This window comes from Mastigoproctus giganteus, chromosome 1 (assembly GCF_048544385.1).
Source record: "Mastigoproctus giganteus isolate SK-2022 chromosome 1, ASM4854438v1, whole genome shotgun sequence".
Taxonomy (NCBI): Eukaryota; Metazoa; Arthropoda; class Arachnida; order Uropygi; family Thelyphonidae; genus Mastigoproctus; species Mastigoproctus giganteus.
Genome location: NC_143575.1, coordinates 223,100,853 through 223,128,693, shown reverse-complemented (window position 1 = coordinate 223,128,693; position 27,841 = coordinate 223,100,853). Strand labels below are relative to the sequence as shown.

The 27,841-nt window shown below is 38.1% G+C and overlaps 1 protein-coding gene across 4 annotated transcripts in view; it reads right to left on the bottom strand.

The window, feature by feature from the left end:
• Positions 1 to 27,841, bottom strand: part of LOC150091546 (matrix metalloproteinase-2-like) — a 178,590-nt gene that overhangs the window by 115,582 nt on the left and 35,167 nt on the right. For all 4 annotated transcript variants that reach the window (XM_090384516.1, XM_090384512.1, XM_090384519.1 and 1 more), the window contains exon 2: positions 943 to 1,202. In XM_090384516.1, coding sequence (XP_090240642.1) covers positions 943 to 1,202 — 260 coding nt within the window. The remainder of the gene's footprint in view (positions 1 to 942; positions 1,203 to 27,841) is intronic.

The following is a 27,841-nucleotide window of genomic DNA, read 5'->3' as shown; positions in this document are numbered from 1 at the left end:
TCTGACTAAGGTGTTACTTTTTCTTGTTTCAAATTGATACGGTTGATGTTTTCTTTGTAAGGAGAAAAATGAATTTTACAATGAACGGAGACCGTTGTGAATGAGGTCCTGCGAAGAAAAGGAACAGTTGAGGTATAGAAGGAACTGAAAGTACAGTGTAGTTAGGTAATTTTGGATGATAGCCCTGGTTGTAGGTAGGCTCGTTGTTTTAAAGCTGACCGAAATCCAGCTGAGTTCACTATATGATCCAGAGTGGAAGACAAATAACGATGAAACTTCTCTTTCTATAAAATGAAACGAATATGAGTATATTATTGATGACGTCTTAGACTTAAAAAATCGTTAAATCCAAGACGTCATCAATACCTGTTCACCGTTGACACCTGGTAAGATATTTGCAAGGCGATGTTTTAACTTTTATTCAATGCGGATAAAACCAGAGCTTGCTCTTAGTTGTGCTTGCCCAGAACTCAAGGATCATCTAACGGGCGTTATCAAATCGCATCTGTATTAGGTACAACTTCATTTTACAGTTAAATAAAGTATAATCCAACTCCATAAGTAGTCTTTAATAATATATACCAAAAGTGAATAAAACGTATATTAACAAGTGTGCTGACCTAGTTAAAGGTTACAAAAAGGAAAAAAAAAAAAAAAAGTGACTAATAATATTAGTTTTAACTGTTCCTACCCATTTTTTAAAAACATTAATAGATATAACTTTCTGAATGTATCTCGTAAATTGGAAAGTAAATTAGTTCTGAAAGGTTTTTATTATAGGATAAAGTAGTATAGTTAATAAAGCATCGGTTAGCATTCAGTGCATCATTTTCTGTATGACAGTCTGTTTATTATTTATTTAGGCAAGTAACTATATACAAATGCTACTAATTCCATGCCCCCCCCTATAACTTCAGAAAATTAAAATTAAAAAAAAATTACCTCCAAGTTAAATCAGTTTTTGGCCATTTCTGTCCCTGTAGTGCATATCTCTTCGTTCTCTCCGAAGTACCAATCAGATCTGGCATTCCGCATCGTTTCTTACTCATCAGTTTCAATGTTTGTTCATCGATTACCCCGGTCTCGGGGATATTGGCAAACTTCTGCATTGCACGAATAGCCTTTTGGAGTTGTTTCTCTGTACGAAGATTGCCATTCTCTTTGTCAGACACCGGAAGATACCCGTACTTGGTCAGAAAGTCCTGAAGAAAGTTAAGTAAAATAAATAAAAAAATCTCAGTACTTAAAGAGAGAGCGAGTCTAAAATATTTTAAGTTGTTACTTTTTTCTTGCTAACTCTTAATAAAATTTCATCATACAGCTTACGATTAAACAACTTATATCTAGGGCCATATTAAGATGGAAGCGACGGTATCTAGACTCCAGTTCTCTTCGGGACTGGAAAAACTACGTAGTATGAACGGGATCTTTCCGGGTGTCGGAAAACTGAATACGGTATTACTGAGTTTCTTGTTTGCATCGGGGTGCTTAAAAGTCTGACACGGCCCTGCTTATTTCACGAAAATCCTTGAACACATTAACTATTTAAAAATAATTTAAAAAATGAAACATAGGTTCTTCCACCCACTATAGCAGATAAGTTTGTGACATTAAACAGGAATAAATACGCTAATGCACTTAATGTGCTGCCTTGTTGTTATTCTTCTTTCTACTTTTTGTTGTTGGCTAGTGTGGTCGCGTCATTCAGTGTTCCGTGGATTGTGTTAAGTTTTAGTTATTCAAATTCATATTTTTGTATTGAATTTATGTGTCTCAGATTCGCCAGGCGTTGGTGGGTTGATTGATGTAAATTTTGTTCTGGTTCGTAAGGATTCGAAAAGATATGTTTATACCTAAAATTCTGGATTGATGACTTGCATCTCGCTGGCCACAACATGACTGCTATATATAACCCGGATCGCTGTGTAGTGCTATAGTTTTATTTTGTATATTTTTTGCTGTCTATTATTAGCATTAGTAGAGGCATACGATGCAAGAAAGTAAGCTTATGCAACATCAGCCAAAAAAAAAAAAAAAAAAAGCCCCTCCCATTTCACCCCTCCATTCGTTCCAAATACCTGTCCAGCTCAGTCTTAAATTTATTTAGGCTATCAACTTCCACAATAAAAGATGGAAATCTGTTCCACCAATCAACTGCCCGCTGGCTAAAGGCAAATTTCCGCACATTTATTCTACGACTGTCTTTCCTTAATTTGAATCTGTGCTCCCCCAGGTTCTTAATCTGAGCAAGAGAAAGGATCCCGTCAGCATTCAGCTTGCTCAACCCATTCAAGGCCTTATACACCTCAATCAGGTCAACATGCAGGTGTCTACTCTCCAGGCGCTGCAATTTGCAGAACTTTAGTCTTTCTTGGTAAGAGCACCCATTGTTCGCTTTCACCAATCTTGTTGCACTTCTTTGTACTCCTTCTAGCAACTCTACATCCGTCCTAAAATGAGGCCTCCAGACCTGTATACAGTACTCTAGGTGTGGCCTGACCATTGCCTTGTATAACGTGATAATCACTTCCCTGTCCTTGGTAGCAACATTACTACGTATATCATTGACTAGACTCCATGAACTGCCCTGGCAGCCCATCTACACTGCACAGCGAACTTCATATTTGACTGTGCAATTATCCCTAGGTATATTTAACTTTCCACTTCTCTGAGTGGAAAAATACGTCGGTACGTTTCTCTTCGGTTATTGCTACCCACATGCAGTACTTTGCATTTGTCACTGTTAAACTTCAGTTGCCACTTCTCAACCCATTTGCCCAACTTATCTAGATCCAGTTGGAGAAGCATACTGTCTTTACTGTCGTTAACAACCCTGCCAACCTTTATATCATCTGCAAACTTGCACATTAAACCTGATATACCTTCATCAATATCATTGATAAATATACAAAACAACAATGGGCCCAACACCGAACCCGGGGGAACTCCAATAATAACATTTGTCCACGAAGAGCACTGTCCATTGATTACCACTCTCTGTCGTCTCCCACTCAATCATCCCTTTGTCCAATGCAGCAACTTACCCTTAATGCCACACTTCTCCAATTTGTACAGCAGAGTTCCATGTTCAACAGTATCAAAAGCTTTCCTGAAATCCAAGTATATGATATCAAAATTATTTTTGCCATTCAGTTCCTTTGTGACCACATCATCGTATCCAATCAAGTTGGTCAGACAAGACCTCGCTTTACCAAACCCATGCTGTGTCTTAACTATTACTGCAGTCTTGTCTAGATGATCCTGCTATGCTTCTTTAACCAGTGATTCCATTATTTTCCCCAGAACACAACTCCAGTCCATGGGGACCTCCCCCGAGTCCAACAAAGCTCTCATAATTATGGCTAAGGGTTTGCTTACTTCTTTTTTTGCATCCTTTAATATAACTGGATAGATCCCGTCCACCTCAGATGCCTTTTTTATGTTTAACTTCAACAATTTCTCCTCCATTTTTCTCTCAGTTATTACAAAATCACTTAGCTCCCTGTTAGAGTTTGATAAACTTTTGGCACTCCCCTCATTAAATAACTCCTCATGTGTGAATGAAGATGCAAAATACTCATTCAGTTTATTATCTACCTGAGCACGATCATCAATAGTCAACCCCATCTATGTTAAGTGGTCCACTCTGATTTATCCCTTTCCTTCTAGAGGTTACATAAGTAAAGAACTCTTTGCTGTTTTTCTTTGCATCCTTTGCAAAGGATTTCTCGTAATCTTCCTTCGCCTGCCTAACCTCCTTTGTGACTTGATTACAGACTAGTTTATACCTGCCATAGGCTCCTGTTTCACCTGATACTTTATATGCATCCGATACATTTTTCTTCTCTGCCACGAGTCTCATTAGTTCATCTAACATCCATTTAGGCCTAAACCTTGAAGAGTATTTCTTAGTGAGAATGAAAAGCCTAGTAGCCTCCCTGAAGGCTTCCCATTTTGAATTCAACGTTGATAATATGATCAGTTGATCCCACTGTAGGATAATTTAAAAACTGTCTGAGCCCCTGTAGTCACCTTTACGAAGCAAAAGCCCTTCCCTTTCGCCTTGATGGTAGTTACATCTTTAAGTAATTCCCACATCAGTACATTGTGATCACTGTCACCCAGTGGTTCCTCTATCTGCAAATTCTTAATGCATGAATAATCACTGCTGATAATCAGATCGAGAGTATTTTTCCTTTGCCAGTTTTATTTCACCCCAAACGGACTCAACACTGTATTGTCCACCAATATCAATTGGATGCACTTCCTTAGATTTTATGTGTTTCTTAACTAACAGCATAACCGTTCCCCACTTCCTGTCCTGTCTATCCTTTCTGTACACATTATACTCCCCAAATTCCAATTCTGCACTGCTTATGACTGTATGATACCTGGGCCGCAGCAAGTGGGTAGGCGAGGTAGGCGTCGCTTACGGGCGACAGTTCAAGAGGGCGCCGAAATTTTTTCGATATTGTTTCTGATTGCTTAACGCTTATTAGTATCCAACATGTAGGGCGGCAAATTATTTTGCCTTCTGGCGGGACATAGGAACGCAGAGCTACTCCGTACACCACGTTTCTGATATCCCAACATTATCTGCCTTTGATGACTTGACTAACACTGCAAGCTCATGAAATTTATTAACTATACTCCTAGCATAGGTATAAATGGGCCTGGTGTACTAGGATCCATGGTACAATGAAATAAGATAAGTGTGAATCCAGTAAATATCTTTAATTATGAATACAAAGTATTCATAATTAAAGATATTTACTGGATTTACACTTATCTTATTTCATTATACTCCTAGCATTGGTGTACGTGCAAGTATACATGCATCTCTTTCTACTTTTAGTTACCCTAACACAGCCTATGCATTTGTTTGTTCCACTACGACTCCTAGCAGTTCTGGAAATTTCCATTGCCTTGCTTTCCAAACTGCTGCTCATTCTAACAGTGCAAGAATCACTTTTGCTTTCTCCCTGCGGGCCACTGTTAACCTTTTAGTCTGCGTATTCCCCAAAGCTAGCAGTTTTCCGACCCACACTGCCTCGATAGCATCAGCAAATATTCTTGCACCCCTTTCTACACTGGTATACAAAACTTAAGGACCAACACTATTTCTAAAGGTTACAACCCAAAAAATCTTTACTTAAGGTACTCTTTACTGATGAGCGTAAATTCAGTTTCAGCAGCGATTCTGGACGTCAGCTAATCTGGCGAGAGGTTGGCACACAGTATCACCCCTCAAACATCATTGAAAGGGATCGATATGGCGGTCAAGGTGTTATCTTGGATGGACGTACACAATTCCAGATACTGGAAGGCGGTACTGTAACCGGTGCACGCTACTGGACTGAGGTAATCCTTCCCCATGTGCGTCTGTTCCGAGGTGCCATTGGCCCCGAGTTCGTGTTTATGTGTGCTAGGGTTGCGGAAGAGAACAGTCGGTGGATTTTTGGCTGCTGTAAAGGGATAAGTATTTTTAAATTTTTACCATATTTTTCGTTAATTAACATAGTACGTTGTGTTTTACACAGATATTAAATAGGTTTTAATTTCATTCGTTAGCTTCTTATTTTGAATTTAACCAGCGATTTTTGGAAGTTGCGACTCCCGCTGTTGGCGCCAATATTGTTGAACTAGCCGCCATATTGCAGTCGATAAGAAATAGCGTATATATCTCTCGAACTGATAGCGTAAGGTATAAAAGTAAAACTAGATAGCATATTAGGAAGCACTGTATTAGGAATCTGTTAGCTTATTATAGTATTATCATTAATCAAAAATAATATGAATTTTATTAAAATTCATTGTTAATTAAATTGTATTTAAACGGAAATCATGACCAAGACTAGGGCTGCGAAGCAAAGATCACAGACTAACGAGAGTGCTGTGAATTGGGGGAGAAACGAAGGAGACGATTCTCCAAAGCATCACAGTCTCAAAAAATTTGCGACAAGTGAAAATTTTGCCGACGTTTCTAAAACAGGACATGATCTAGCCAAGGAGAATGCCTTTGTGTGTGTGTGTGCTAGGTGTGTAGAGTGTCAAGAAATTAGGCGCCAACCCAGTGTTCTGATGTGCGTCTATGAGAGCTTGAGGTGTAGGGTAAATGCCCTCGAAGAAGTTAATGAGGGTCTCCTTGGAGCTCTCAGCTGCCCAGCTCAAAGGCAGAGCTCACTCCTGTGCATCAGGCAAAACAGAGGCAATCTCCAAGGCAGAATGTGCTGGTCCCAAAGAAACTAGTTATTGTTGATGACTCTATTTTCAGGAAGATGGGGAATATACTATGCAAGAAGGATAAGTGGAACAGGACCAGGGTACGTCTGCCAGGGGCAAAGGTTGATGACATTGTAGAGCAGATATCATCTTTTAAGGGCACAAAAGGTGATGTTGTTGTACACGTTGGAACCAATGACATTAGGAGTAAGAGATCTGCAGATTTACTCAAGTACAGGTAAATGTTGAAAAAAAAGTCGTGAATTAGGGTTGAATGTGAAAGTGTCTGCAATTCTGCCCAGACAGGGTAGGAGGGAGTATATGATGAGAGCCTTGTCGATGAATTCGGCCCTGGAGAGATTGTGCAAGTCTCAAGGGGTAGAATTTTTTTTCAGCCTGGTCTGTACTTGTTAACAGGAGAGATTGCTTCTACAGGGATGGGATACACTTAAATAGAAAGGGTGCAAGAATATTTGCTGATGCTATCGAGGCAGTGTTAGGTGGGTCAGAAAACTGTTAGCTTGGGGGGGATACACAAACTAAAAGGTTAACAGTGGCCGCAGGCAGAGGCAAAAGTGATTCTTGCACTGCTTCTATTAGAATGAGCAGCAGCCTGGAAAGCAAGGAAATGGAGATTTCCAGGATTGCTGGGAGTCATAGTGGAACAAGTAAATACGTGGGCTGTGTTATGGTTACTAAGAGTAGGAACAGGTGCATGTATACTTGCATGTACACCAATGCTAGGAGTATAGCTAATAAATTTGATGAGCTGGAAGTGCTAGTCAAGACATCAAACGCAGTATTGTTGGGATATCAGAGACGTGTTGTCACACAGATATAAGCAGTGCAGAATTGGAATTTGGGGAGTACAATGTGTACAGGAAGGATAGACAGGACAGGAAGGGAGGATGGGTTATGCTGTTAGTTAAGAAACACAAAAAATCTAAGGAAGTGCATCCAATTGAAGTTAGTGTACAATGCAGTGTTGAGCCCGTTTGGTGTGAAATAAGCAATGAAAAAGGAAAAATGAGAGTAGGTGTGTGTTATAAGCATAATGAATCTGATGAGTATAATGAGCAATTCTGCAGAGAAATAGATTGGGGCTGTAAATCAGAATGTCTTATAATGGGGGATTTTAACTTTCCAGATATTGACTGAAACTTGTGGATCGGTCACTTGCAAAATAGCAAGACTTTGCTGGATTTATTGGATGACTGTTTTCTACAGAAATATGTTCGAGAGGCAACCAGAGGGAGTAATACTCTCCATCTGATTATCAGCAGTGATTATTCAAGCATTACGAATTTGCAGATAAAGGAATCACTGGGTAACAGTGATCAAAACGTACTGATGTGGGAATTACTTAAAGATGTAACTACCATCAAGGCAAAAGGGAAGGGCTTTTTCTTCGTAAAGGTGACTGCAGGGGTCTCAGACAGTTTTTAAATTATCCTACAGTGTCATCAACTGTTGATATTACCAACGTTGAATTCAAAATGGGAAGTCTTCAGGGACTTAATTTTGGAGGATACTAGGCTTTTCATTCCCTCTAAGAGATACTCTTCAAGGTTTAGGCCTAAATGGGATGTCAGATGATTGTTTGTTTGTTTGTTTGTTTGTTTGTTTGTTTCGGGATTTATTGGGCGCATCGGCAACTATGACCATAGTGCGCCAGATGTCAGATGAACCAATGAGGCTCGTGGCAGAGAAGAAAAATGTATCGGATGCATATAAAGTATCAGGCGACACAGAAGCCTATGGCAGGTATAAACTAGTCTGTAATCAAGTCACAAAGGAGGTTAGGCAGGCAAAGGTAGATTACGAGAAAAATTTTGGCAAATGATGCAAAGAAAGCCAGCAAAGAGTTCTTTACTTATGTAAACTCTAGCAGGAAAGGGATGAATCAGATTGGACCACTTAACATAGATGAGTTGACTATTGATGATCATGCTCAGGTAGCTGATAAACTGAATGAGTATTTTGCATCTTCATTCACACATGAGAAGTCATTCAATGAAGGGGGTGCCAAAAGTTTATCAAACTCTAACAGGGAGCTAAGTGATTTTGTAATAACTGAGAGGAAAATGGAGGAGAAATTGTTGACGTTAAACATAAAAAAAAAGGCATCTGAGGTGGATGGGATCTATCCAGTTATATTAAAGGATGCAGCAAAAGAAGTAAGCAAACCCTTAGCCATAATTATGAGAGCTTCTTTGGACTCAGAGGAGATCCCTTGGACTGGAGGTTTGCAAATGTATCACCAATTCACAAAGTGGGTTCAAAAGGTGACACAAGTAACTACAGACCTGTTAGTTTAACTTGTGTTCCGGGGAAAATAAGAAGCATTGCAGGATCATCTAGAGAAGACTTCAGTAATAGTTGAGACACAGCATGGGTTTGGTAAAGGGAGGTCTTGTCTGACCAATTTGATTGTATACTATGCTGTGGTTACAAAGGAACTGAATGCCAAAAATAATTTGATATCATATACATGTACTTGGATTTCAGGAAAGCTTTTGCTACTGATGCACATGGAAGACAGCTGTATAAATTGGAGGGGTATGGCATTAAGGGTAAGTTGCTACAATGGATAAAGGAATGGTTGAGTGGGAGACGACAGAGAGTGGTAATCAATGGACACTACTCTTTGTGTAGCCGACCGGGCTAGCCGAGTGGGTAAAGTACCTGCCCGGCAACCCAAAGGTCGCGGGTTCGATTCCCGCCTAGGGCTTGGATCAAAGTACTGCAAAAACCTTGGGAGGTGCAATATGGCCACAGAAGCCGATGCGCCAACAACTACCAAATCAAAAAAAAAAAAAAAAAAAACTACTCTTTGTGGACAAATGTTGTTAGTGGAGTTTCCCAGGGTTCGGTGTTGGGCCCATTGTAGTTTTGTATATTTATCGATGATATTGATGAAGGTATATCAGGTTTAATGTCCAAATTTGCAGATAATACAGAGGTTGGCAGGGTTGTGAACGGCAATAAAGACAGTATTCCAACTGGACCTAGATAAGTTGGAAAAATGGGTTGAGAAGTGAAGACTGAAGTTTAACATTGACAAATGCAAATTACTGGATATGGATAGCTATAACCAAAGAGAAAAGTACCAACTGTGTGGTACTTCACTCAGGGAAGTGGAAAGTGAAAGACCTGAGGGTAATTGTGCAGTCAAATACGAAGTTCGCTGAGCAGTTGAGACGGGTTGCTAGGGCAGGTCATAGAGTTTTGTCAATGATATATAGGAATTTTTCTAGCAGAAACAAGGAGGTGATTATCTCGTATAAGGCAATGGTCAGGCCACACACAATGTGTACAGGTCTGGAGGTCTCATTTTAGGAAGGATGTAGAGTTGCTATAAGGAGTACAAAGAAGGGAAACAAGATTGGTGAGGGGAGAAAAAGGAGTGCTGTTACCAAGAAAGGTTGAAGTTCTGCAAATTGCAGCGCCTGGAGTGTAGGCACCTGCGAGGTGACCTGATTGAGGTGTATAAGGCCTTGACTCAGTTGAGCAAGTTGAATGCTGATGGGATTTTTCCTCTTGCTCAGACTAAGAACCCAAGGGGGCACAATTTCAAATTGAGGAAAGATAGTTGTAGAATAGATGTGCGGAAATTTGCCTTTAGCCAGCGGGTAGTTGATTGGTGAAACGGTCTTCCCTCTTTTGTTGTGGAAGCTAATAGCCTAAATAAATTTAAGGGTGAGCTGGACAAACATTTGGAACGAATGGAGGGGTGAAATGGGAGGGTTTTTTTTTTTTTTTTTCGGCTGATGCTGCATAAACTTGCTTTCTTGCATCGTATGCTTCTACTAATGCTAATAATAGGTAAAGATATATTTAGTCTAGATATTAATGAAGGATTATAGATATGGGGTACTATTATAATCCCCAGGGGCTCACATCTGGTATGGGCTTGGCAAACCTAGGGTCCTGAACTGGATATCATCATTGTTCTCTTTCTTGGTGATTCTTTTCTACTTCTCTCTCTCTCTCTCTCTCTCTCTCTCTCTCTCTCTCTCTCTCTCTCTCTCTCTCTCTCTCTCTCTCTCTCAGGGTAACTCGGGAATTTTTTATTTTTTATTTATTTTTTTTATTTTTGGCTGGTGCAGCATAAGCCTCAGGCTTCCTTGAGAAGATATGGCTAATAATAATAATAATAATAATAATAATAATAATAATAATAATAACGCCACACCCCATCGCATTGCAGCTGTTGATATGCTTTTCTAAAGTGAGGACATTGTTTGTATGGATTGGCTTGCCCGTTTCAACGATCAAAATTCCATCGAACACATATGGGACGCTCTGGGGAGACGCCTAGCGGCCCGTCCACACCCACCAGAAAATGTTCACTAGCTGAAGATGGCGCTGACAGAGGAATGACAATAACTTATCAACAACATTGTTCTAAGTATAGACAGGCGGTGCAACGCCTGCATCGACATTAGGGGTGGTCATATCTCCTACTGAGGACCATCTCTTCCCTTTGTTTCATCTTTGGCAGTGATGTATCTGTATCATGGTAGCCAGTGCTATGTTGTCATTTTTGAATAAAGTCCCTTTGTATCGTTTTGTTTCCGTTGTTGTTTCCTTCATTATTTCGGTACAACACGAGGTTCCTTTGGTATGCTTTTCCCATATCCAGGCCACTCCTATGAGAAGCTGCAGGTAAAAAACCTGACTGGTCCTTAAATTTTGCACACCAGTGTATTTAAGTGTATCCCATTCCTGTAGGAGCAGTCTTTCCTGTTAACAAGCACAGACCAGGCTGAGAAAAATTCTACCCCTTGAGCCTCGCACAATATGTCCTCGGCTGATTTCATCGACAAGGCTCTCACCATATACTCCCTCCTAACCTGTCTGGGCAGGATTGCAGACACTTTCAAATTCAACCCTAACTCGCTGCTTTTTTTTCATCATTGACCTGTACTTGTTAAGTAATTCCACCAGCCTCCTACTCTTAATATCATTAGTGCAACGTGTACAATAATATCACCTTTTGTGCCCTTAAAAGATGATATCTGCTCTACAACGTCATCAACCTTTGCCCCTGGCAGACATACCCTGGTCCTGTTCCACCTATTCTTTTTGCACAATATGTTTCCCGTTTCCCTGACAATAGTCACCGACAACAACTAGTTCCATTGCAGCATGCAACCAGCGCATTCTGCCTTGGGGTTGCCACCGTGTTGCGTGATGTTCAAGTGCAAGCTCTGGCGTTGATGTGGGCGGCCGAGAGCTTGATGGGCCCCTCAATTTAAATTCCTTGAAGGCATCCACTCTGTCCTTCAAGCTCTCATATAGGTCCATAACAATGCTGATTTCCTCACACTCCTTACATCGTGCACACACACACAAAGACATTCCCCTTGGCAATATCATGTCCCGTTCACGATTTTTCCACAAACATCAAGCAGTACATTTCAAAAGGCTGTGATGCAAAGCAAAAGTCTCAAGCTAATGGGAGTGCTGTGGCTTAGTGGAGAACTGAGGGGGCGATTTTTTTTCCCTTTGAATCACAGCCTTTTGATTATTAATCTTAAAATTTTTATTAAAATTTTATTAATCTTATTAAATTCATTGTCAATTAAATTGTACTTTTTAATTAAATACATATAACTTGATAGGAGATACGGACGTTATATAACGTAACTCGGAGATAATACTCGATACTGAAATATATATGTATATATACTGTATACAGTGTTATAACTGCATTACGTTATATAACGTCCGTATCTCCTATCAAGTTATATGTATTTAATTAAAAAGTACAATTTAATTGACAATGAAATTTAATAAGATTAATAAAATTTACTGATTAATTGATAATACTATACTAAGCTAAGAGATTTTTAATACAGTGCTACGTGTTTCGCTATCTAGTTTCACGTTAAACCTTACACCAGTGGTTTCCAACCTTTTTTTAATAACGGCACCCCTAAGTAATTTATTTTATTTTGCGGCACCCCTACCATACTGTACACCGTTTTATAATGAAATAAATGTATAAATTTTAAAAAAATAATAGGTTTAAGTAACTTAAACCCAAATTACGTGCCACCCCGGTTGAAAACAACTGCCTTACACTATCTAGTTCGGGATATACGTTGTATCGTATAACAATGGCGGCAAGTTACGAACGGTAAATCTACGGACACTAAGTATTAATTAAATTTCAAAATCGCTATCTAAATTCAAAATAAACCAAGGAGCTTGACTAGGCCTATAAGCTACTAATAGAAAATAATTTAATATAACAATTAAGTTAATAAATCGGCTAAATATAATTAAAAACTTGCGTTCGCCGGAGCTGCAAAATCTTGTCCAACACGTATATTGGATATCCTTACCGATACTAAGTAATAACCTACAAAATTTATATCTAAGTTCAAATTAAATTTAGTATCATAACTAGGAATACGTTAATTCTAGAAAATAAATTAATATGCCAATTTAAGTCAATAAAACAGCAAAAATGTAAGAAAAACTTCCTATTAATATTGTTGCCGTAAAAACTTCGGCCGCGCGCAGCTAATCTCGTTCCCGTATTTGCGCAGGACTCTTATAATTAGGTCCTAAACTGAAACTAGATAAGATGCTAAACTGGAAATAAGAAATTTATACAAGTAGGTAATTATTAAAACTGTATCAGAAAAGTAGCATTTTTTCCTAACATAACGTTTAACGAATGTTTTTGTTATGAAATGTAATCGGAAAAAATGCGATAATTTTGAGGAGAAAATATATCAGGATTGCCCTTCCCTCCCCCAAGGTCATCTTCGGACGAGAAATTTTGAAAATGTAGCAACTCTGGTTGTAACCAGAATATCTAATTAAATGTGTATATAAAGTATACGTATTTTTATTAGAAAGTCATAATAATCACAAAGGACTTGTGTTTAGGATTTAATTTTTGGTGTTTGTTACACCAAGAAATTGAATTTTGAAATTAATTGGTCTCCAAGAAAATAAAGAAACAATTGAGAACCACATCACTGTAGGCTTGTTGTTGGGTTTTAGGCGCATCGGCACTTCCCTATACGTACTGGCAAAATTCCTGTATATTATTGACAAAACCCCGTGGGTTTGCCTTGGCAGCACTGCTAAGAGAAATTCATATCTGACTGCACAATTACCCCCAAATTTTTTTCATTCTCCGGTGGGGAGAATGAAACCCTAGGAACTCCACTAATAATATTTGTCAATGCCACACTGCTCCAGTTTGTACAGTAGTCTTTGTTGTGCAATAGTATCAAAAGCCTTTCTGAAATCTAAATTATTGTTTGCATCATTTCTTTGTCACTGTGTCATAATATCCAATCAAATTGGTCAGGAAAGATCACCTTTTAACAAATCCATGCTGTGACTTCAGTATAACTGCATTACTTCTTTAAGCAGTGACTCCATTATTTTGTCTGGAAAAGAAATCAAGCTAACAGGTTCGTAATTACTCATATCACCCTTTGACCCCTCGCCTTTGTTAATTCGGAATACATTCGACATTTCCACTCCATAGGGACCTCCCCTGAATCTGGTCTATTTTCATAATTGTGGATAAAAAGTTTGACCTCTTTTGCTGCCTCCTTTAATATATTTGGATAGATCCAACCCAACCCTGTGCCCTTTTTGCATTTAGCCTCAACGGGTTTCTCTTCCACTTTTCTCTCGGTTATCACAAATCATTCGTCTCCTTGTTAGATTTTGATATACTTTTGTCATCCCCCATCCCTAAAAACTCCGTAATGTGTGAATGTAGATGCAATTACTCAAAGGGTCTTCTCATTCCAATCACGTGATTTCATTGGTTTGAATGAATGCAAAAGAACTTAGTAATGCTTGAAATCTTGGTGTAATTTTATCATATAACTCGTCTTCAAAAACGGCCTAAACTCCTAGACACATACGAGTGTAGTTTTTGTTTCACATTGATTAATAATATTATAGACAGTCTGTTTCTTGCTGAAACAGAAATACGTTATCTGTCATCATAGAGGTAAATCTTCCATTTCTAAACTAAGTTAACTATCTGTTTAAACTTATAAGAACAAAACAACCCCCTTCCCCGCTCATATAAGGACATTCCTTTTCTTGGCATTTTAATAGCCTGCTAAGTTCTTTTAAACTCCATTAATACAGATATTTTTAATGTACTAGAAATTTGCTTTTTCATCTATTGTAAATCCCCCAAAACCTGTACTAGAAATTTGCTTTTTCATCTATTGTAAATCCCCCAAAACCTGCACTAAAATAACCTAAAACATCTACTCATCTATTAATTACATAAAAGTAAAACTAAAGTGCTCTACAAAATTAAGAGAACACGTAGAAAACGTGGTGTAATTCCTGCAGTGGGACAAAATGTTATGTAGTGGTGTACCATAGAATAACGATGAAATGAAGAGACAGCGAGAAACCTCGAACAGGTATAAGGGACATTTATAGGAGTTGTATAAGAATTACCAAAACGTCACATTAAAGAATCGACACAAGATGCTAAAATATGGTCACATGACATCAGTATGATGTATGATTCCCTCCAGCGGATAAACAGGCCTGACAGCGATGAACCATGTTCGATATAATGGTATCTATAAGATTCTGTGGCAACAAATCTCATTCTTCCACCAGCGCAGACTTTATCTCACCAAGTGACCGAGGAGTTGGCTGTCAGCGTGTAATGCGACGCCCAAGGGCGTACCACACATGGTCGATCGGATTTAAGTCTGCGATCGTACTGGCCACTGCAGTCTTTGGATATCTTCAGTTTCAAGATATTCCTTCGCCACTTGAACTCTATGTGCAGTGGCTGGCCAACCGCATCCCTAAAGAGTCGCGTATAGGGTTCTAGGATCTGTTCTCGGTAACTCTGCACAGTTACGGCAACCCTATCAAATGAAGAGGGGTGCGGCCTTTGATCATTATTCCGCCCCACACGAGAATACCAGCTCCACCGTAAGTGCCCAGTTTTTCTGATGTTGGAGAGATGGTACTGGATTCCTCGTTGTCTCCAGATAAAATAACGTCTAGAATCAGTTCATAGGCTAAAACGGGACTCTGAGAATAGAACTGTACCCAATTTTGTCCCTCCTCACGAGTTATACCACGTTTTCTACGTGTTCTGTTAATTTTTGCATGTTGTATATGGGTACCTTTGGTACCAATATACATCACAGTTTTAATACCTTTTAGTACCAACACTATTTTTGGTATCTTTTGTAATATTTTATTGATATCTCTTTTTGGTACCTTTTTTGAAAGTAAAATTTTATTGGTACTTTTTTTTTTGGTGCCTCTTTAAAGGTATTGTTTTATTTTAACCAGGTGTTTCTCGCTTCCATGTTACAAGTACAGTCGCGCGGAACAGTCGGAGGAAAAAATTACCTGATAGGTACTTTTTTCCCCCTCAAAAACGTTTTGGTTTTTGTACGCGTTAGCATATATGCTTAAGTTCCTCTTGCCCTCACTATGTCTATGCATCTATCAGTCTGTCTGCATTTAACAACTCGACACCCAGTGGACGGATTGCCCACTGGGTGAAATTTTATATTTGGGTTATCATATTATATCATATAGAAAGATTTATCTAGCTATTCCAAATTTCATTGAAATCGGACAAATAGAAATCCGGCAATTATTATTTCTTTATTCCACAAAAAAAGAAATTCATAGATTAAATGTAGTTTTACTGCAGTATTATGAGCTTTAGACAGTCCGTGTACGCTTAAAATATACTGTATGTGCAACAAGCTTTTGAATGTTTAAACCTTTTAAACATTAAACTGTATAATTTTGCAAACGTACGACTTGCGCAGAAATAAGAGTCGGGGACCTATCCATACCTTAAAATAAGGCTAACAGAAAATGAAAAATAAAAGTCTGCTGATTTTAGTATCTAGTTGATATCTGAGTTCGTCCACTTGTCTGCTTGAATTTTATACTCACAAAATTCCTAGAAACTGCTAGTTTCTAAAGATTTAATAGGAGACCAAATCGCTCATACCTCTAGTTATATTCACTTTTGATGGAAGGTGTACACTTACAACTGTTTTGAGAGAATTTGTCTGTTACTAGTGTATGATAGTAGTCTATTTATCGTGTGGTCTTTAGTGACGAATCACGTTCCTGTTTGGGATCTACTGACGACTGTATGCTCGTGTGGGGTCAGAGATAGAAGTGATCCTGCGTCAGGGAGCGGCATATTAGGCCAACACTCAGAATCATGGTATGGGGGAATCATCAATTACAATAGCCCCACCTTCCAGTCGTTATTGATGGCGCATTGACGCAAGATATTATGTTGGAACCATTGTAAGATTGGTGCTTCTGCCCTTTCTACGCTCCATCCAAACGCTATTTTTCAACAGGACGATGTCCGCCGATGTTTTCTTGGCCTGCATGTTCAGCAGATTTGAATATGATGCCTATTGAACACATTTTGAATATGATGAGACGTTCAGTGACCACCACCTCGTGGCCCACTACTACTATTGTTCAACTCATAGACAGGTAAAAAGCAAAACTCAATACATGTTAGTATTAAAACGGTATAAAAAGAATTGTTCTAAGAAGAAAAAAGTGCATGTTACTGTAAAAAAATATATGCATGACCTTCTCAATAATTTCAAAACAACTATGAACGTCGTTCGCATTTTGTACGTGCAAAGAATACGAAGACCAAATTCAATAAATAAAATAAAATAATCAGTTCTAATTCAAGTTGTTCCAATGTTCTGCAAAATTAAAAGATTGTGGTAGACTTGGTGAATGCTTCATTTGTGAGAAACCTAAAGCTACAACGGATAACTGTTTCAGTGAGGCACGCAGTACTCGTATTACCACCAGAACTGCAACAGAACTAAATTGGAATATATAACTGAATTAGAATATAGAAAAAACGATTAAGATTATTTAAAAAAGATATTAAGATTTTAATACTAGCCTGTTCTGTCTGGGTCTCAACGGACTGCCATTTGCCTTTTACATCGATAACGTGTGACTCTCCTTTTCCCACCGTTTCTAAAGAACAAACTTTCCCTTCCGCCCACGTAGAAATATGACTTCGACCAGACACAAGTTGATACACACGCACAGTTGTAACTGCTGATGTTCTTGTTAACCTGGGCGTGACAGTAGCGTCCGTGAACTCCTTGTCTGACCCCTGGCACGACACTTGTATTTGGGATGCCGTGCAGTGCTGGCAAAAGGCCTACTTTCGCGTATATAGAATGAGTCACTTTTTTCGTCAGGCCTTTCATCTACTGCTGCTGACTGTACAAGAGGTGTAGAAGATAAGTTAAGAGGTCTCCTCTCCAGTTGAAAAGTGAGAAAGGTCGCATGGCGAGTGAGGCAATTGGTGGATATCTAATCGGGTTGCCAAAATAAAACACATAGAAACATCTGGCACGTATTGTGTTGCACTGTTCAACGACAGTTAAATATGAAACTGCACATTAATAATAAATACGTTAAAAAAATTCTTGCTTATGTTTAAATGTTGTATCGCTTAGCTCATATGAGTATTTTCTGCCCAATTATACGATATTACTCGATTTAAAATATTTTTTTCTGAATTCACTTTTATGTTTAAATCTAAAACATTGGAATACTTGGCATTCCAGTCGTTTTGCATATTTAAAAAATATATGAAAATGTATTCCCGTCGAAACTGCATTGAAACGTAATAAACGGCTGAAATGTTTACGATTTAGTAGAGAAGATGGAAAAAAAAAATTTACTGACATTCAGCTAATTGAATGTTTGAAATCATAAAATAAGTCCATAATTATTACTTTACTGTATGGGTATGTAAAGTACTGCTCAAAAGCAGTAATCTTAAATAGATGTTTCAAAATGGTAACGCAAAATTCAACAAATGCTGCAATAATGACATTAAATTCATTGAATGGCCAAGAGATTTAATACTCAATAATTTCCCAAGGGAAATAACAAGTTGTTGTTGTGGGAATTTTTAGACGGTGTCAAAGTGGCCGCATTGTGTGTCATTATTGTTTATCAGTCACATTTCAAGATGGGCGCACTGATTAGCAGGATATGCCAGTAAAATATGTATTGGGTAGTGAGTATATCGCGGAAGGTCTTCGCCTTTGAGCATATAAGATGACTTATACCAGTGTGTCCAATGCGAACTCTAGCAAGGACTCCTTTTTATAATGTAAGTGAACTGCTACGGATGAAATAATTGAAAACAAAAAAGTAATGTTTATAAAGCTCGTTATGCACAAGATGTACAAAAAAAGTTCCGGTCATGTTCGATGAGGTTGGAAATAAATGGACATGGTATATTTGTAGTTCAAGCTTTCTGCATCAGATAGTACAGAGATTGTCCAGTAGGCCGACAGGTTGCAAGTAACAACCAGTTTCGTTAGTAGCGTTAACATACCTTGTAACGATTTTATAATGGATCAAGGAACGAATATCAAATTCTGCTTTAAACTGGAAAAATCTGCAACAGAAACCAATAAAATGTTAAAAACTGCTTACGGTGATGAAATGTTAAGTCGTTTGATTGTTAAGTCGTACCAGTGTGTTTGAATGGTATAAGCGGTTCAATGACGGACGTAAGGATGTTCAACATGACTTAAGAAGTGGGCGTTTGTGGCAAGAGTTCCTCATTTAACCCTCAGAATGATGGCTGATGAGATGTATATGAATAAGGAGACGATTCGTTAAATGAAGATTTAAGGAAAAGGAAGGTCTGTGCAGAATGTTTCGCACAACCTCACGGATGAGCAGAAGCAATGAAGAGTGTCATCATGCGAAGACTTCATCCAGATTTGTCAGGACAATCCTAATTTCCTCGACTGTGTTGTCACTGGAGATGAGTGTCGGGTGTTTCAGTAGGACACAGAGACGAAGCGTCAGCGCATGCAATGGACTTCAAAATCACTAAGGCCCAAAAAGTTTCGTTTACAGAGGTCCAGGATCAAGACGATTCTGATTATGTTTTTCGACAAACAGGGTTTTATTTATGAGGAATTTGTACCTGAGGGGAAGAGAGTCAATGCTGCGTAGTCAGGTAGTGATTACTTTGAATAAAAATAATACAACTTTTGAGCTCCTTCACTTTGTGTTCTTTTTATTTCACCAATCTGAGAACTTTATTGCCATACCTCGTATGTCGGTCTAAGTAAATAATAGTATCTTATACTATTATTTATACTGATTCAGTCCGCACAGTAATGGGAACAATCGAATGCAAATGGTAGTATTTGGTTGTTTCTGAAACAGTTGAGTAAAGTAGCATTTCTTGCGTTCTATTCATTCGGCAAGCCGATGAAAACCTACCGAACAACCCTTCGATTGTTTAGGATAGCAATAGAATAATCCGTTTTGGTCGATTGTACCCATCCTTACTATTAATTCAGGCATGCCGAACTGTGAACTGAATGCGTTCCTCTTACATTCCCCCCAATCGTTGTCAACTTTCAGAAGTTAATAGTATTAAATTTATATGAAGAAAATGTCATCCTGAACTGGCCAGCCATCCCCTCCTCCAGATCTCAATACCATTGAGCATCACTGGAATGAACTAGAAAGGAATGTTAGTCAGTAGAATAATCTACCCACATCACTCCAGGAATTTAGGATAGTTTTGTTGCATGAATCGCACAGCAGTCTTCATGTCACTTTTTCAACACCTTGTTGACTTCATGCCACGTCGTGTCGGAGTAATGATTTAGGCCAGCGGCTGTCCAAAAGCTTTCAGCTCATGGTTCTAATAAAGTGGCCAGGCAGTGTGCCTCTCCTTCAGAGACTGTGACAAATTAACTTAGTAAAATTATTGTTCAACAAACATATTGTGGGTGATAACTACAAAAGGGGGGGGAATGAAGGAATGGATGGGACAATGCGAAATGTGTTAAGAATAACGAAATGTCCCGCGTTGTGAAATGTTCCACAAAATGCCCCACATTGTATATTTGGTTTTTCATGATTGTCCTTTGAACTTAATTTGCAATAATATCAAATCGTATAAATTGCTAAATACGGTGCTGTTTCTTGTATTCTGTCTACCTTGTGAACTTCTCTGACCGTTTGGTCGTCCCGGAGTATAAACAGAAAATTTATTTTATTTTATAAAGAAATTAAAATAGATTGAATCTGAGATGCATTGTTACGGGAGTCTCAATCTAATTCTTATATAAGTAACATTTGATGTACTGTACTATATTTTATGAAATCACTTCAGCAGCAGCACTACAGTTTTCAGATTATTACATACAGTGATTCACCCTTTGATGCGTAAAATTCGTACGAATATTTTCACTGGCTTCATTCTCGTTTTTATTCATATGTGGCGGAGGGAGAAGGTAATATCTGCCATAAAATAAGTTACTATTAATAGCTATTTCTTCCAAGTAATTGCCATGGTTTGACGATATTAACATCAAAAAGGGGAAATATTTATAGGAATAAGAATTTCTGCTGTTACAAAGACAGCTTTGGTTTTACATCGCTCTGCTTTATTTTAATAATCGTAGTGGCTACAACGCGTCAGCTTTATAACAAATTGTTCGCTTTAGATTACAGAACGTTAATCACTTTTTTTTTTAATTTCTTAAATTCTTAATTTTTTTTAAGGCGAAATGTGGTGCTGCTTTTCGAAATATCTGAGAGAAAGCACCTTTGCTTGGCAAGGAAGTGAAAGTGTTTATTCTAAGAAATCAAGACTATTAATTAAGCACGTTGCTGAATTCATCGTAGAAAGTACGGGACTCACAGGGAACTAAATCAGTTATAGCCTCCCAAATCAGTGAAAGTAGCTCACTGGCAACACAATTTCTGCGAAATTACCAACTTCCTTTCTCTCTTGGCCACTTAGTTGTGATAAGACTCACTCACTCTCTCAGTTCTCCGATATGGCTCTCCCACTGTCTGTATCCTTTAACTAGACTGGAGTAATGACGACAAATCAAGGCGTCTCTATTCTGAGTCGGAATAGAAGAAAAGGTCAACTGTTCGTGTTCTCTGTAACCATTAGCGATACATGGAGTTAAACTTCTATACCTCCCCTTGTTAATCAGCTCAGATAGATGTTCGAGGACAAAGAGTAGGGTGAACTTAATCGCCTCTTGAACAACGAGCCCATAATGGGTACTTAGTGCCTGACTCTATAATTAATTATTCAACAGTCTTAAAACAATGCTGCTTTTGTTAATCTGCAAAGGGGCATGCCACCTCCAGAAAAATAAAATTCATTTTTCAAGTAATACTTGATTAAATCTGCAATATTCATTGCAGATTTAATCAAGTATTGATTAAATCTGCAATCAAGTATTAATATTTAATCAAATATTAATACTTGATTAAATCTGCAATATTCATTGCAGATTTAATCAAGTATTAACTTGCCTAGGTATTAATATTGCAGATTTAAAGATTATAAAACAGCCCCCGGACTCTTCTCGCGTTATTTTTACCATTTATGAAATAAATACAAACGTTTTACAAATAGCGTATAATTTAAACTATTTTAATCAGAATTCAAAGTAAGTATCGTAGGAACACGGATCATGCCGAATTTTGAGGGTTTTACTCAAAATAGCCTAATTACCTACTTCTTATTCGGGTCATTAATATCTCATAATTGGCGTGTAAATAGTTTTTTTCCTGACTTTTGGTAATAGAAAGAGAGAAAGTTTTTAGTTCCGAATATTTAAAGGTAAAAAGAATCTAATGTGAAACTGCCTTTTATTTTGTTGCATCACAAATGTAGAAAATGATGCAATCATTAAAGTCATGTACCGTCCTCCCATCTCCCCAACAAGCAGATAAAATATATTTTATGAGTATAAGAAGAATGAATAAAATCTGAAAAAAAGGTCACTATAAGATTCGAGGGCTCAATTTTAATATTTTCCATTTAGTTACTGTACAGCAGTGGTTTCCAAACTTTATGTTACTACGCCCCCTTTTAAAAAAATCTAATCTTGGCGCCTCCCCCCCCCCCCTTTATTTAATAAAATAATACAGACATTTTTAAATGGTAAAAAATGTATTAATACAAAAAATGAAAAAAAAAAAAACGTAATTGACAGAATAATAACAAGGTTTTACTATATCTATATATTCATTTTTTAAATTAATTTGTTTTTAATGCGATGGATGTGCTTGTTTATTAGCACAAAGTTTATCAAATCTAGGTGTCATTTAGGAGAGTGCTACTCGTAGCTCTTTTTCTACTACTAAACGGGCTCGATATTTGGATTTCATTGCAGCTAATGCAGAAAATCCCGTTTCGCATAAATATGATGTTACGAATGGCAGCAGTACTTGCATTGCTTTGCTTGACAAAGTGTTATATTCTTCACTTCGATTCAACCAAAATTGAACTAGGGTTTCACCTGAAATTTTTGTTTCAACGAAGTATCGCATGATAATTCTATCAACTTTTCCTTTTCAATAGTTGTCAATCCAAATTCATCATCTTGTTCATCAACAAATGGATTCTGTATCCACGCGAACTTTGCAAAATCAAGATCTTCGAAATAATGTGAAAAGTGCATTAACAAACCATTCAAGTGTTCAGTAAATAGATTTTTGTTTGCTTCAATATTAACTCTGGCGCAGAAATCATTTAAAAGTGGAAACATGTCGAACTTATTTTTTTGTAAATTTGATTTCCATAGCTCCAATTTTTTTATGAATGCTTTCACTTTGTCTTTTTGAATCAGTGAATACATTTGTGGTCCTTGCATTGATTTATTCAAAACACTCAATTTTCCAAAAATTTCACCAAATAGGCAAGTTTAACAATAAAGTTATCGTTCCTAAATAAATTTGCCTCTTCATTATGATTTTCTTCAAGAAAAATTGCAATCTCTTCTTTGAGTTCAAACACTCTTTGAATCAACTTTTGCACGAGACAGCCAGAGCACTTCACAATAGTATAGAAGTGAGGTATAATTAGCTTCCATATTTTCATACAGCTGTGCAAACAACCTAACTTTTAAAGGACTGTTTTTTATGTAGTTTATAACTTTCGTAACTTTTGTAAAAATGTTGTTAAGTTCCTCGCTCATATTTTTTGACACAAGAGCTGCTCTGTGAAGCATGCAGTGCGTCCAGATAACTTCGGGTGCTTTCTTTTTAACTAATGCTTGAAGACCTGCTTTGTGTCCTGACATTGACTGTGCTCCGTCAGTACAGAGTCCAATGCAGTTATTCCACTTTATGCCGTTCTCATCAAAAAAAGTATCAATTATATTAAAATTTCATTAGATGTGGCCTTTCCAGAAATGGGGTTGCAAAATAATATATCTTCTATTATATTAGTTTCTGCAACATATCGAACATATGCAATTAAATGAGCATCTTTAGCTACATCAGTTGCCTCATCTACTTGTATGTCGAATTTCGAAGTATGCAGTCGAGAAACTAACTGATCGCAAAGACCTTCAGATATATCATCGATTCTTCTGGCATAAAGTGGAATGATATATCATTCCACTTTATGCCGTTCTCATCAAAAAAAGTATCAATTATATTAAAATTTCATTAGATGTGGCCTTTCCAGAAATGGGGTTGCAAAATAATATATCTTCTATTATATTAGTTTCTGCAACATATCGAACATATGCAATTAAATGAGCATCTTTAGCTACATCAGTTGCCTCATCTACTTGTATGTCGAATTTCGAAGTATGCAGTCGAGAAACTAACTGATCGCAAAGACCTTCAGATATATCATCGATTCTTCTGCCAACTGTATTATCAGCAAGCGGTATTTGTCGCAACTGTTTCGCCGAACATTGTTTTAACCATATCAATAGCTGCTGGCAAAACTAGAGTTTCTCCTATTGTGTGTGGTTTTTTACATTTCGCGATTCTGTAAGAAACTTGGTACGACGCTAGCAATGCATTTGATGGAACAGAAACAATTTTTTTGAACGTTTGCTTTTGTTTATTAAACTCATCTAATTTTCTTTGAAAAAATTCTATGGGTTTACGAACGTATTCAGAATGCATAGCTTTATGGCACCGTTTTAATTTGCCTGGTCTCATACTATTTGAAGCCAAAACTTTCGTACAACACAAACACATTGGTTTTTCACAGCCATCTATAATAACACTTGTGAATCCTAATGATAAATAGGATGAATCATATTTTCTTGTCTTGGGAGTTCTACCTCCTTCTCTGTTGCTTTTATTCCCACTACGTTTACTTGTATCAGCATCCGTATCTTCATTATTAGTGGATTTTCTCTTGTAACCAGTCAAAAATTTATCCATTCGTCTAAAAATATTAGGATTAAATTTATATTCTTAAAAAATACAACTTCTAAATTACTAACGATTATTATCAGTAAGTAATCACGCCAAAAACAATAAAAAACACAATCGCACACCTCTGAAACGCTTCTGTTGACACTTTAGCTACGAGTGACGTTTGAATTTGAGGTTATTGTTTTGATGGTTCCTGCGACTAGCAGTTCTAGCAGCCGTTTTATATATATATACAGTATATACAGGGTGTTTCAGTTAAACGTTTCAGAACTTCTAAGAGGGGTAGGGTACATCCTGACAACTCGAAATCATATAGCAATGTGGGGTCGGAAATGCTTTCCTGAAGCGGTGTTGTACACAGAAGTACCATAAAGAAAGGAGACCGTAAGTGAGAAATCGTTTTAATAATACATGAAAAGAAGCAAAAGGATTAAAGTACATGGATTAAAGTAAGTGTTCGAAGTTTCTTCCACGGGCTACAATGCACGCCTCACATCTCCGACGCATGGACATCCGAACATTCTGGAATACTCCAGGCAGCGTGTCCAGACACAGCAACCGGAGGATTATTCACTTCGTATTGCTTTCGCACAGTGGTACCTTGGAAAATGTGCTACAAATCCCCTTTTTCCTGCTGAAGTGTTGTTTTCCGATGAGGCATCCTTCACAAGGGAAGGAATTTTCAACACGCATAACGACCATATCTGGGCGGTCGAGAAGCCGCATGCAATACGACGTCGTGCAGCACAGATTCGATTTTCGGTCAATGTATGGGCCGGTATTATGGGAGATCACCTCATCGGATCTTACCTGTTACCCTGTCGTCTAACCAGACCTATCTACTTGATCTTTCTGCAGCAAGTATTGCCACAACTTTTGAGAGATGAACAGATTTCTGCATCGACGCAACACACAATGTGGTTCCAACACGATGGAGCCCCTGCCCATTATAGCGGAGATGTTCGTAACTACCTGGATGTCACATTTGGTCAACAGTGGATCGGACGTGGTGGTCCCGTGCGTTGGCCTGCTCGGTCACCCGACCTATCATGTCTTGATTTTTATTTCTGGGGTCATATGAAATCGCTAGTTTATGACACCCCTGTTGAAAATGCTGAGGAGCTGGTTGCAAGAATCGCAGTAGCTGCCGAAGAAATTCGAAATTCGCCTGGAGTATTCCAGAATGTTCGGATGTCCATGCGTCGGAGATGTGAGGCGTGCATTGTAGCCCGATGAAGAAACTTCGAACACTTACTTTAATCCATGTACCTTTTGCTTCTTTTCATGTATTATTAAAACGATTTCTCACTTACGGTCTCTTTTCTTTATGGTGCTTCTGTGTAACTACCTGGATGTCACATTTGGTCAACAGTGGATCGGACGTGGTGGTCCCGTGCGTTGGCCTGCTCGGTCACCCGACCTATCATGTCTTGATTTTTATTTCTGGGGTCATATGAAATCGCTAGTTTATGACACCCCTGTTGACAATGCTGAGGAGCTGGTTGCAAGAATCGCAGTAGCTGCCGAAGAAATTCGAAATTCGCCTGGAGTATTCCAGAATGTTCGGATGTCCATGCGTCGGAGATGTGAGGCGTGCATTGTAGCCCGATGAAGAAACTTCGAACACTTACTTTAATCCATGTACCTTTTGCTTCTTTTCATGTATTATTAAAACGATTTCTCACTTACGGTCTCTTTTCTTTATGGTGCTTCTGTGTACAACACCGCTTCAGGAAAGCACATTGCTATATGATTTCGAGTTGTCAGGATGTACCCTACCCCTCTTAGAAGTTCTGAAACGTTTAACTGAAACACCCTGTATATATATACAGTATATCAATCTGTAGTTACAGAAACCATATTTTCAACCATGCAGCTAATGCTATACTATGCAATCTACCTATATATGTCATAGATAGTACACACTAAATTATGTATAATCCATCACATCATATCAATCATAATTCATCAATCCATTTCAGCAAAATATATATATTTTTTCAAATAAATGTTTATCTCATGTTTATATCGAAGTTAGAGTGAGATAGGTGGTGGTAAATGCTTTAAAAAATAGGTTATAAAATTTAATGTTATGTTATGAAAGTTTATTTATATGTATATATTTTTTTATTTATATATGTTATGTTATGAAAATTACATTTCTGTTAAACTTTTCGCGCCTCCTTTTGCACTAGTCAGCGCCTCCCAGTTTGGAAATCGCTGCTGTACAGTATGCAGAAAGTTGCAACTGTTGGACGTTATAAAAAAAATTAAACAACTTTCTAATTTGATAAGTAATTTTGATTTTACAATTTTTTGAAATACAAAAAAAAAAAAAAAAAAAATTGTAAATTGTTAAATAAGTATTTAATTTTCACGTTAAATATTTATTTTAAAAATATTAAACAAATAATCCGGCACTTATCTATAAACAAAAAAAAAAAAAAAAAACACTACCCTGGCATTTCTGTCTTTATAAGATGCTTGCAGGACTCTTGTTTTAATCTGTTGTTGTGGCCAGCAGAATTTAAACTGCATAGATAATGCAATGGTCTTAATTCACACAGCAGGACAAACTTGTCTTTGCGATGATTTGCCCTCGTATTGCATTATTCTCTAGTATAGTTGAAAGTGTAAAGTGTGTTTAGGGTCAAGCGGCACCAGGGGTTTCCCCCATCTCCGCGTAGTTTACATTGTGGGTGAACCAGTTGACTGGAAAAGCCAGAGATTTAAAAGTGTATGGACTTTGTATATATTTGATGCCTTGTACCGTTGTTCATCTGGTCATTTAGCCGCCAGACCCCTACTGAGGCCCGACGTTGTCCCACTTTAGCCCCGTGGAGGCAGACCAGGTACTCACTAGTATATAGTTCACTCTGGCAGGTCCTGCCACCTAATTTCCTAAGATTTCAGTGGGTACACATTCGCGGGGAGCGCTAGAAGTCCAAAATGTTGGGCAAAATTAATTTAGATTGGTGATTTTAGATTGTGTGGGGCGTGTTCACGTTGCTATCAGATAGAGCGGGGTGAAGGCTGAAGACTGGGGGGCAAATAGACAGAAATATGGAGCCGAAAGGGAAGGCAACTCCAGTTTACAGTGGGGCATGCCCATGCCCATGCCCCACCAGAGGGAAGAAATAGGGTGGCAGGGTGGGGAGGGGACAGTTTACTGTCCCCTCCCCACCTGCCAGGAAGAGGTGAGACAGTGAGCCAGACAAGAGAGCTGGCTCAGGTTGCCAATGTGGCCTGTGTGCATGGGTGGGAGCAAACCAGACCGCAGGGTCAGGTCCGACCATCCAGAAAAACTTGAGGCCCAGCAGTGGTGATCCAATGTTGGTTTGGCTGAACAGGTTGTGCAAAATGTCACAGT